The 12,259-nt window shown below is 49.4% G+C and overlaps 1 protein-coding gene and 1 pseudogene across 1 annotated transcript; both read left to right on the plus strand.

Annotated features, from left to right (window-relative positions):
* LOC137144291 (zinc finger protein 850-like) overlaps positions 1-12,259 on the plus strand; it is a 91,106-nt pseudogene that overhangs the window by 56,032 nt on the left and 22,815 nt on the right.
* Positions 8-7,809, plus strand: LOC137144289 (E3 ubiquitin-protein ligase TRIM7-like). The gene is made up of 9 exons (XM_067534488.1): positions 8-52; positions 267-476; positions 1,131-1,153; positions 2,485-2,562; positions 2,891-3,003; positions 3,304-3,336; positions 4,117-4,199; positions 4,898-5,024; positions 7,778-7,809. Exons 1-9 carry the CDS (start codon positions 8-10, stop codon positions 7,807-7,809), a joined length of 744 nt encoding a protein of 247 aa, XP_067390589.1.

A 12,259-nucleotide genomic window follows, 5' to 3' on the forward strand; every position in this document is an offset into this window, starting at 1 on the left:
AGGGGACATGGGCAGGAAGGAGAGGAAACGGGCTGCAGAGATGGAGGGTTTGGCTCAGGGCAATTTGATGAGGTTTGGGGAGAAGATTCCCTGCTGTTGGCGATGTACAGCTCACCCCTGCCCTGAGCCCTCCACCCTTCCTGGCCTATGTGAATTTCCCATCCTCCACTGCAAGAGACCCGTGATCTGGTCAATAACTCCCCCCATTAGGAGGCACATGTATGATTCTCCTCCGTTTCCGAGCTGCCCTCTCCCTGTGATTGCAGAAACAGACAGAAGTGGAGAGAGAAAAAATCATCTGGGTGTGGAAGGAGCTGCGGGAGTTTCTGGAGGAGCAGGAGCAGCTGCTGCTGTCCCAGCTGGAGGAGCTAGAGAGAGCCATTGTCAAGAGAAGGGATGAGGGCGTCCAGGAGATTTCCCTGCTCAGTGAGAGGGGAGGAGAGGAGGAGCAGCAGCCACTGAGCCGATCCCTGCAAGTCAGGCTGTGTCATTGAAATAACAACCGGCAGCTTTTCTATAGGAGCTTCTCCGCCCCACACCCCAAAGCACTTTACAAAGCGGGGTCAGGGCGTGATCCCTGTGGGACAAAGGGGGAAGCGAGGCAGAGGGAGGGGCAAAGCCCTGCCCACGGTCACACGGTGAGTCTGGGATGGGACATGGGACATGGGAATCCTGGACGCTGCAATCCCAAAACCTTCTCTCCTGCCCTGCATATGTCTGCCTGCATTGGTACTTTGAGGGTGAAATCCCTTCCCCCACGCAGAAGTCCTGAGCCAGGCCAAAGGCCCCACTCACCCCAGGTTAATGGGTTTACTGGGGCCGGGGGGCTGTGGGGCTCTCAGCACTGGGGGAATTTGACTCTCAAGGCAGAGAAACATTTTCTTCCTGCAAAGTGTTGGGGGAGAAGCTTGCCCCAGTGGCAACCTTCCGGGTGGGATGGCTGGGGCTGCTGAGAGCAAATGGCCCTGCTGGTGGGACGGGGGAGATGGCAGCTGCTCTCTGAACAGGAACCAGAGTGCCTGAAATTCCCCAAATACCAGAGGCTCCCATGGTGACTCCCTGCATAGCAGGAGGCTTCCCCCACCCTGGACAAGTCCTCTGACTGCCTCTTTTTTTTCCTCCCTCTCTAGGGTGCTGGTAGTGCTGGGAGCAGGTAGGTCCCTGGCTCTGTTTCACTCCCCTCATGGGCTGTTAGGTTTGGTAACTGCCTTGAATACAAAGGCCCCCTCCCTGGAATTGGGGTGTGACATGCTGCCTTAGAGGCTGTGATTCCCCTAGGGGTACACAGAGGTCTTCCAGGGGGCACACCAACTCATCTAGGCATTTGCTGAATTTTACAGCCGGATACATGAAAAGCACGAGCGAAGTCAGTGCAAACTCCAGTTTCATGCAGACAGTGACTGGTTTCGACAGCCCTATACGCTGCCCGCAGAAATGAAAGTACAATATTTATATTCCAATCGATTTCTTTAATAATTAGGTGGTAAAAATGAGAAAGGAAGCCATTTTTCAGTAATAGTGGCCTGTGACACTTTTGTGTCTGATTTTGTAAGCGAGTTGTTTTTAAGCGAGGCAAAACTTGGGGTACAGGGGAGAAATCAGACCCCGAAAGGGCTTCTTCTATAATCTGGAAAGGTTGAGCACCACGGCTGTAACAGCTGTTTCAGCAAGGGGAAGTGCCTGTTACGAACTGAGAGCTAATACGGTCACACCAGGGCCTGTCAGACGTATGGCCCATGGGCCAGACCTGACCTCTCAGACGTATTTCTGTGGCCACGTCATGTATTCAGAATGTGCAGACTCTCAGCTTTTAAAAGTAAGTTTTCTAGCCCTCCTGGTTACAAAGAAACCCTCCCAAATGGAAACGGAGACAGTGTCACCTTTCGGAGTCTGCCAACAGCCTGGAACAGTGGCTCGGAGAGGTGTGAATGCTCTTCTCCTCTATTAATCTCACTGGAGTGTGAACTGAAATGAGGACACAGAAATGTCAATATTCAGTGTTCCTGGGCTGATCACTTGAGCAGGTGGAATGGGGAGGGTGCAGAAGTGAAGCCTTTGAGGGGTGGGAATAGGGGCTGCTGTAGGGAGGGAAGAACCAAGGAGAGACACAAAGAGAAGGAAGCAAGAGATAAACAGAGCAAGGAGGGTGGGGAAGGAAGGGAAACAAAGGAAAGACATAGCAGGGGCTATGAAGGGGTGTGTGGGGGAGGTGATTATTTACACACACAGTGATATTGGTTGGGAGAATAAAGGGCTTAATAAATAACTGTAACTAAACTTTTGTTTCTTATACAAAGGGCAGAGTCTCCCCTTGTTCTTGGTGCAGGGGTGTCCCACTGAAAGCAGTGGATAACCTGCCATGAATGGAGGGGGGTGCGGAGCCCTAAATTAACCGACAGCAGAATACGGTCCTCGCCACCAATTGAGCGTCACACCACAGGGTTACTGCATTAGCTGACGGGCTCCGGGCTTTTGGTGTTTCAGGGCCCACGTTCATTCCCTGCTGAAGAGCCAGGCTCTGTCTGTGGCCACAGTGAGCGAGTGGGACACGCCCGCTCTTCGGTCTGTCTCCTCCCTTTCCATGTAACACCAGTGCTGGTGCCCCTTCTTACTGGAAAATCCCAGTGTGGGAGGTGGCTTTGCTCCCCACAGAACCACAGCATGCCAGAGAAAGCTCCTATACCTGTCTTTGATCCTTGCCCCAATGTTTCCCCACATCCCATCTCTCTGGGCCCAGGCAGAACACGGGGCTGAGAGCAGGTGACTCACCAAAACAGCGACCGTCTCAGGCTGCAAAGCTCAGATCCAGGTGTCCTGGGATTTGTGGGTTGCTGGAGATCAGGGGTCGGGGATCAGGTCCATTTCTCACCCCTCCTCATTTCCCTGGCAGGGAGGCCGGGACGTCCGAGAAGCCAGAGCCAGTGTTTGTGGCATTGGAGAAGAGACTCAGCGATTCCTTTCTGAAAAGTGTCAATCTCCAGGACATGCTGCTGGGATTCAAAGGTGAATGGGAGTCTGAGGGCGGCGTCTCCCCTCATTAGAGTGACCCGCACCCTGGGGAGGAGTCGGGGACTCTAGTGATGTCACAGAGCCTGAGCCCGTCTCACAGCCCCACCTCAACCAGTCACCCGTCCCCATGGGGGTAGCCCTGTGTGGCTGCCTCTGTCTGCAGTGACTGTCTTACTGGCCTCAGTTTGAGTCACCGTCTTGTAGTTAAAAGCAATTATGTTAATAATCAATGGGAACTTCTCCATGCATGCGAGGGCCTGAATTCTCACCTCTCCCGTCCTCTCCTTCCCCCAGAGACTCTGCGCCTGGAGCTGGGGAGCAACACAGGTATGTGTCTGTCTCTGACGGGCCATGGGGTGATATCCGACTAATAACCATGTTAGCACCAGGGGATCACGGCCTCTAACCCCTAGAAGCTGTGGAACAATGTGAAGCTGGGTGAGCCCCGTGACAGACAGATTCACTTCGGCTGTGATTTCTGGGGAAAAGGAACAATTCCCTGAATGGTGGGAAATAGGGTGAGACAGGGAGAAAATATCCGCACAGCGAGGAGTCGGACAGCTTTAATGAGTGACTGAAAACCGTCCAAAGGGGGCAGCAGAATCTCAGCGGCGAAGAGGAGTGGAACCCAGCTGTATAGACTGACTGCGCAGAGATGGAGATGAGGCAAAAAGTTTGGATTCAAAATGCCATTAGGGCTTTCAGGATAGCAAAGTCCTCCGGGAATAGACAGTAACCAAGCCTCTGAGCCAGGAGGGGAGAGAGAAACTGAGGAGGAATAAGTGGGGAGTGAGGTCACAAACTCCCAAACCCGTTCAGATCCAGTTACTGTATCAACACGGGACAGATTTTGCCTGGTCCCTACCTCTGCATCGTTCCCCCCCCACTGGGGAATGTGCTACCCTTGGGAACCATGTCGGGTTTTAAAGGGCCTCAGTAGGTTTAGTCCTGGTGGGATGGGTTGGCTCTGCCCTGCAATAAAGTCACTGAGCATTTCCCAGTATTAAAGTCTAGAACATCTCTGCGGAGAAAGCCAGTGAGAATTGCGATGTGAAGTGACCGAAAGTCTGTTCTGAAATCTCCCCAATAAACTTCTCCCCCGGACAGGCTGCAGAATAACGGCCACAGGTCACTCCAGATTCTCCCATCCTGCCCAGGGCAGGGAAGTGGCTGCAGCGGAGCTGGCTCAGGTGGGGATTATGAGGCAATGGCTGGCGGGCTCCTGTAGAGGCGAGAGGGGTCAGTCAATGCACGGGAAGTGGGAGCGTCCAGGGAGTTAGAGCTGAGGGTGGGAGGGGGCACAGGAAGTGCACAGGGTGGAGGAAGGGAGGGGGACAAGGTGTGATGAACCTGCTGGGACTAGTTAAATCTGGGGCCTGGATTGGAGGAATACACCCATGAGGGGTTGGGTGAGAAAATTCCCCTATTTGTGGGACGGGGAACAAACCGGTCTGGGCTGGGAAAACTTGCCAGGCTCTCGGTGCTGGAGCATGCACCCGCTAACCAGAGGTCATAGGAAGGAGGCAGCCACCCGTGAGGATTAGGGGAGATGCCTCATCCCCTGACATCCAGCTGCTGGCAATGGGGCGGGTGTTGGGATTCCTACAAGCGTGGGCTCTCCATGGACCTGCTGTGGGCTCCATCTCCTGTATCAGCATCTGGCAAGTTGGTGTGTGATGACAGTGAAGACTCTTCCCCACTCCATCTGTCGAGAAGGATTGAAGGGCTCCCTCTATCTCCCCTCACGCTAATACCTCTTGGATGCTCCAAGGAGGCTGTGGGCGGGACTCAGCTGTCTGTGTGTCTGTTGGATTGGCCCTGCTCCCCGTGTATAGTGTGGCGGTGACAGGGGTTGCAGGCGCTGAGTGCTGGACTCTTGCTCTTTTAGGGGTCGGTGACCTTCGAGGAGGTGGCTGTGTATTTCACCAGGGAAGAATGGGCTCTGCTGGACCCCCGTCGGAGAGCCGTACACAGAGACGGCAGGCAGGAGAACCGTAAGAATGTGGCTTGCCTGGGTAAGGATCACTGTCCCTGGGTTATTAGTAGGGGAAATGAAGAGAGAAGGTTCATGTCACCTCCACACTGCAACCTTGACTGTTCCCTGTGTCAGCATCACCCTGACATGACAGTGACACACACAGCAGTGCTCTGCCCTCCCTGTTACAGGACGCTCAGGGAACAGAGCACAGGAGCTGTGTAGCACAAAGTCTAACGTCTTCTCTTCACTAAGGCACAGCTTCAGTTTAGGGCCGGCATAAAGAACAGAAACTTCCGACATGTGGCCTGCACTCAAGGTTGAAGCCTACCCCAGACTAACCATCACAAACTTGCAAAATATTACCACTTCTTTGCCTTCCCCGTGAGGATTTCCTCTGAGTCATTGCCTCCATTTGTCCCTCTCTGAGCCCTGCAGACCGGTAGGATGTGTGCTGCCGGAGTGCCGCCAATGCTTAGGGTGAGTACTCACCCCTGTGAACATTTACTGATGCAGCCTACAGCACTCGGTACTGAAATGAGGCAGACAGGGTCCCTCAAGGTTCACAGGCATGTCTCTTCACACCACAGTCACAGCTCTACCAGGCTGCTTCATCTCATCCCTTCATCATTCAATTACAGCTACAGCTAACACGGTGCATGTGGCTGGAAGCCATGCAGGTAAATGCTGGTGTTCCAAGCTGTAGAACACAACACAAGCAAGGGCATATTCTTAGTCCTTCCTCGTGTCTATTATAAATTCATAGATTCTGTGGCCGGAAGGCACTACAGACCACCTCTGACCTCCTGTATCACCCAGGCCATAGAACTTCATTCAGTTACTGCTGTGTGTTGAATACCTCGTCTTTGACTAAATCATCTTCCAGAAGAGCATCCAGTCTTGACTTGAAGACTCCAAGAGAAGGAGAATCCCCCATTTCCATGGTTGTTTGTCCCCATTTCCCTGGTCATTTCTCTTTGCCCCCATCCTTACTAAACATTAGCCAGTGGCTAATGTCAGCACCAAGGTTATGCAGGACGACTCTTCGGGAGCACACTGGGTCACATTGTCATTGGCATTGCTACCTGCAGCAGAAAAAGGATTGATCTGTTGTCAGGGCAGAACAGGAGAGTTGAGGTGTTTGGGTCAGGTAGCCATCTGGAATGGACTGGGGCCTGAAACGTTCTTCAAAGGACTAGCTGAAACTGACCCAGAACAATGCAGGATCCAAAGAGGCAATGGAAACCAGGACGTATCCACATGGCAACCAACAACGAGAGGAGAGAGATTTCCCCCTGCCTCTCAGCAGGAAAGCCGAGCAACGGGCCAAGCTGGTGAACAAAGGCAAAAGGGGTTAAGTGTCTGGAAGGAGGGCTGCCCCTTGGCTGGGCACAGGGCTCTCCTGCAACTGACAGAAATCAAAACTGGAGCTAGGAGAGAGAACAGGAAATGCTGATAGTTCAGGAATTGTCTCAGGACAGTTTTTAAGTCTTTACCAAAGGGTGGCTAATTTTGAGCCATGCTTCTTCCCTTCCTGTTTGTTTTCCTTATCGCCCTCCCCATTAAACTTCACTAACAGATTCATACAGCAAACATCCCAGTAGCCAAGTCAACATCCAGTATTTACCAGTAATACAGAGAAGCTCCAGCTCCATCACAGGGGTTTGGAGAATAGGCTAAGGGACACGTGGGAAAAAGAGAGGGTAGTTTCATTGAGAGGTAGTGGGGGGAGGGGTGTGGGAGGATGTTTTGGGGATCTGGAGTTGCCAGACAGCACCCCATTAATACAAAGTCCCTACACAGCCCTCGCTCTATTTTCGCTCTATTCTGTCCATGACTCAATGCCCCCCCACACCACTCTCACCTCTTCCCTGCCTGCTGTGACCCCAGCCACAGTCCTCATATTCCTCCTGGACACAAAATGACCCCTTTCCTGGCAAAAAAAAAAAAGGTGCTTTCTTTCCAGATGTCCAGATTTTATAAGGCAATCCCGATATTTGGGGCTTTGTCTTATATAGACGCCTATTTCCCCCCACCCTCTGTCCCAATTTTTCACACTTGCTATCTGGTCACCCTCTTTCTTCTTGATGTCATGGGTTGGTAGTGACTCTGCAGACTTGGAAGATGCTACTTCCCCCTCCCCATCTACAGCAACTGCGATCTCCCTTCCTTGCAGGAGATTTTGGATCTTTGAGTCAGTCCCACCTGATGTCATGTGGCCCATTTCCTATTTTAGATAGTCTTCTTTTCCAGATGAACTAGAGTCTGTTTCTCCTGAATTATAGCATCTAATTTCCCAGTCTTCTCCACATTCTGTGTGGGTTTTCATTCTCCCTCCCATTACACCTGCCTAGTGAGATCTCTTATTCCTCCAAATGTGCTTTCCTGACATCTAACACACCTGAGATAACTTGTTCAGTGACATCCCCACTCCCTCCTATCGCTTAGTTTGCTGTTCATAACCAACCCATCATCACTGTTCCCAGCCTTCCTCTGACTCTCTCTTTTCCTCTGGACCACTCTTTTTCAGAAAGAAGCAGCTGGTTTCCTTGCTGGCTGCAATCTTCACTTCCTCACTCCTGGAGTTACAGTCTGTGTGTTTAGGACCCACTTGGTTGATGATTGTCAGGCCATACGTTTTCCTGGCGGAGATGGGGTTAGTTAAATCCCTCTTTAAGCAGAATGTCCTACACACCTGAGAAGTTATCCTCAGCATCTTGCTACTTTAAAATGGGCGGCAGTTGATGTTTTTGTGACAAATCTCCAATGAACCCCTTTGATTTTCTTTCTCAGTGCAATGTTTCCAGTTTTCACACCTGATGTGATCGCCCCTCTGGAACAAGGCAATGAGTCGTGTGTCCCAGACCTCCATGATTCAGAGAAAAGAGACTGTCGGTCAGGGGACTGCACAGGTGAGGAATCATTAAATTAAAAAGTCGGGGATTTTCCAGCATGGAAAAGAAATAACTAAGTGGGGATATGATACAGGTAAAGATTCAAACTGTTAAAATTTCATAATGGTTTAAACAAACTGTCAACATCACATGTAATAATATACAGAGTAAGTATCTTTCAACCAAACTCTTAAATTCTGAAGCAGTGTTTTTCTTACTTTGCCATCTGAAAATATGATTATTGATGGAGATATTTTGGGTTGGTTTGTGTGTTTACAGTAAAATTGATATTTACCGATAAAACTCTAATAGTTCAAAGCCTACCAGTTTGAATCCATAGTATGCGCAGAATTTAAAGCATGGAGGTAGTGTCCTTGAACCATTAGAGATTACCAGAACATGAGGAGTTTCTGGCATTCTCTCTTCCACCACAGCCAATTTCCAACAATGTTTGGTCTTCCTTTTTCCATTCCTGTTTCTCCCAGAAGGTGATGGGACGCTGAGTGAGAATGAGGAGCAGAAATCACAACAGGAAGATCTTCAGCAAATCGAACAGCAGAGAAGAGGCTGGGAAACAAGCCAAGGGACGAAATGTATAAATCCATTAATAGTTCTGGACCTCACAAGTCCATCAGGGAAACCGCAGCCCAGCAGAAGACCTATGCAAAACAGAGAAACACATGCTGTGAATGTAGGAAAACTTTCCGTTACCGCTCAAACCTTATTAGACATCAGAGAAAACACACAGGAGAGAGAGACCCTATGAATGCAGTGAGTGTGGAAAAAACTTTGCTTGGAGATCATACCTTATTAAACATTGGAATATCCATACAAGAGAGAGACCCCATGAATCCTCTGATTGTGGGAAAAGCTTCACGCAGAGCTCAGGCCTTATGAGACATCAGAGAATCCACACAGGGGTGTGATCCTTTGAATGTGCGGCGTGTGGCGAAAGCTTCACGAGACACTCAAGCCTTATTGTACATAAGGGAATCCACATGGGAGAGAGACCTTACGAATGCCCTGAGTGTGGGAAAAGCTTCAGTGACAGCTCACTTCTTATTGAACATCAGAGGATCCACACAGGAAAGAGACCCTATAAATGCTTGTAAGTGCGGAAAAAGCTTCACTCGTCGCTCAAACCTTATAAAACATCGGAAAATACACACAGAAGAGCGACCCTATGAATGCAGCGAGTGCGGGAAAAACTTCAGTTGGAGCTCAAACCTTATTAGACATCATAGGATCCACTCCTCATAGATACACTAGATGCTCTGAGTCCTGGAAAAGCTTTGATCAGATCTCAATGCCTACTTATATCATCAGAGAATTTGCAAGAGAAATAAATACCATAAAGTCCTTATTTGGGCTGCTGATAAAAAATGATTTTGCTAATTCCCTCTTGAAGGCTCTTTGAACTGTTTGAACTATGTATGTTGTCTCTTGGGTCCCCCAGGTGGGTTGTCCTGTTTTCTCTCTTCTAGCTCACCATTTTTGGGTGAATTCTGTGCTCCTTTGTATCAGCTCCCTTGTTCTATGAGGCATGGGAGCATGTGTCCCTTCTACCAGGAATATCTGTGAGCTCCAGGTTGGGGAGGCAGTGTTACCCAGGGATTTTTAGAACCAAAGCAGTGATAACTTTACTGTGTTTTTCTTTAGACGGAGTTAGGAATAAATTAATGGGGACACAGCTATTTTGTTTGATAAATGATCGGCACAAATAGGAGTGCTTTTACCTGAAATTACTTTTGTATTAGCTCTCAAGCACACGCATATACCCACATATGCTGCAACAGTAGGTTTAGAGCATTTTAAACATTTGTATTTACCAAAATTTTAAATGATTTTGAGGACTTGACAACCAGGCTTTGAGGGGCCCTCCTTCCATCCGGCAGCTGGGGCGTTTTGTTCAAAGAAATTTTTCTCAGATTGCTTTAAAAGAGGGCTTGACAAATTTGTTTTCAAGCTAGGAGCCAGCCCAAAAATTAAGGAGCCACACAAGGTGGGCTTGGGGGGGGGCACCCTGGCCGGAGAACAGCAGGTGCTCTCCCCTCCCGGCCCCGCCCCTCTCCCACAACGTGGGCTCAGTGGCGGGGTGCTCTGGCTGGAGCGCGGGAGCCGCAGTGCTCTCCCCTCCCGGCCCTGCCACATGGGTGCAGTGGCGCCCTGGCCGGAGCGCAGTGGTTGTTTCCCCGTGAGAAACACTAGGCACCAGAACTAAATTTCTAGGCGCCATGGTGACCTGGCGCCCAGGGTTTATTGAGCCCTTATTTAAAATGATTTTTTTAAATTTCTAACTCGAACAAAGCATGTAACATATAGTGGGTTACCATAGACCCTCCTTATGGGGTCCCAATTTTTTTAATTTTAGCAAACTATTTTTTAATTATTAAAGCATTTTCATTTACAACAATAATAAAACGTATAGGTTAGAGGCACATAAAACCAGGCACAGCTGTTTAAACCTTTTTAAGAATCATTAATTTTTTTATTTTAATTAGCACCAGCTGCACTACCTTGCCTTTTAGGACCTAAGATTATTTCTTGCTATGTGGTTTACAGCTAGCCATGGCTGAACACATAGAATGGCAGACAGCAACACTGCTACATTTTGGGGTACACACAGGAATGTTATATTTTGGGTAACAACCAGGGTAACCTCAACTAGCTCTATGGAGATAAAATTACCTGGGCCTCAACTCTACTAGGATTTTCCTTGGAGTTAGCTAGCTTGATGTAAAACCACAACTATTCCTGCAGTAAAGTTATAGCCCATGCATAGTAGCAGGAGTTGTCTAGCATATTTACTCATAAGCTCCCCTAAGCTCCATCACTCTTCCTTGTCTAAAGAAACCTCTTTTCCACTGTTCTGTGATGAAGTGGAGATATTCTGGGGGGTTTTCTGAGTGCTGTGTATGTGCCTCAGTTTCCCCCATATGTTACTCGTGTTTTTCAGTGATGGGAGTTGGGTGTGTGATCACTGCAGAGCGGATGGCCCTTCCCAACAACACCTACACAAACCAGACCCCTTTTCCCTCCTGGGTCAGCCAGCTGTAACAGGTTGCAGCAGGCGGGGACCACCTTGCCCAGGCCAGCTTGCCAGAGAAGGAGACATAGTACTAGGGAGAGGTAAGAGGACAGGTCTGGGGGAGTGGATGGGTGGAAGAGGCCAGTCCCCCATGAGGGGTCAGGGGCCAAAGGGTCTGCAAGTGGGGGCTCTGAGGCTCTCCAGTTGGTTGCTGCTGTAACTTCTAATTAAGCTGCTAACAAAGTCTTTCTACGCTCTGATCCTGAGAATTAATAAACCTGTCCAACTCCCACGCTGGCTGTGAATTGCTGGAAGAGCTCCCCAGGGTTCCATCCAGGGAGATCCACAGGGAGAGTTCAGGCAGAGCAGGGGGGCTGAACTCTGAGGTCAGATTCAGGAGGCAGCTGCACAGGTGTGTGGAGACTCGAGGGGGCAGACTCCAAAACACTAGAGTCCTGACCGGCTGTGCCCTGGGTGGTTCTAAAGCCCTGATCCTTGGGGACTCTATCACATGTTCCTTTCACAGCAAAGCAAATTCCCTCATTCCCATTTGCTCTCACATGGCCATGGCTTGTGGTGAACGTCAGTTATTTTTGGTACCGTTTTCTCATTTAAAATATACCTATAGCAAATTTTGTGATAGTTGAAGACAAAGGGGTGTTGTCAGAGGGATTTCCTCCTTTCCCTTCATGCCAGCAGCGTTCTTGAGCAGAGTTTATCTTCTTCACATTCTATCCCTCCACCTCCCATAGTTTTCCATAACACAGTGTTGTGAGCTCTTGGAGCTTGGGAATCATGGTTTGATTTCTTTGACCTAACTGAGACTCATTAGGATTGAAGGTGAAAGTGTCCGAGACATGGTGTGACAACCCCACCCCCCATGATCATCCTCATTGTGTATCATAGAATCATAGAATATTAGAGTTGGAAGGGACCTCAGGAGGTATCTAGTCCAACCCCCTGCTCAAAGCAGGACTAATCTCAGCTATATCATCCCAGCCAGGGCTTTATCAAGCCTCAGCTTAAAAACCTCTAAAGATGGAGATTCCACCACCTCCCTAGGTAACCCATTCCAGTGATTCACCACCCTCCTGGTGAAAATCTTTTTCCTAATGTCCAACCTAGACCTCTCCAACTGCAACTTGAGACCGTTGCTCCTTGTTCTGTCATCTGCCACCACCGAGAACAGCCTATTGTTTAATGCAAAGTACATCATGGAAGATGTTTTTGGAATACTCATGACATACTGAACATTGTTATTATCATGATAGGGCTGGTCTACACTGACAATGGAGGTCGACGTAACATGGCTTACATCGACCACCTAAAGCCTGCATCTCCACTGGCATGTCA

This window comes from Emydura macquarii, unplaced genomic scaffold, assembly GCF_026122565.2.
Source record: "Emydura macquarii macquarii isolate MOO-44397 ecotype Brisbane River unplaced genomic scaffold, CSIRO-AGI_Emac_v2 contig_3450, whole genome shotgun sequence".
Classification (NCBI taxonomy): Eukaryota; Metazoa; Chordata; order Testudines; family Chelidae; genus Emydura; species Emydura macquarii.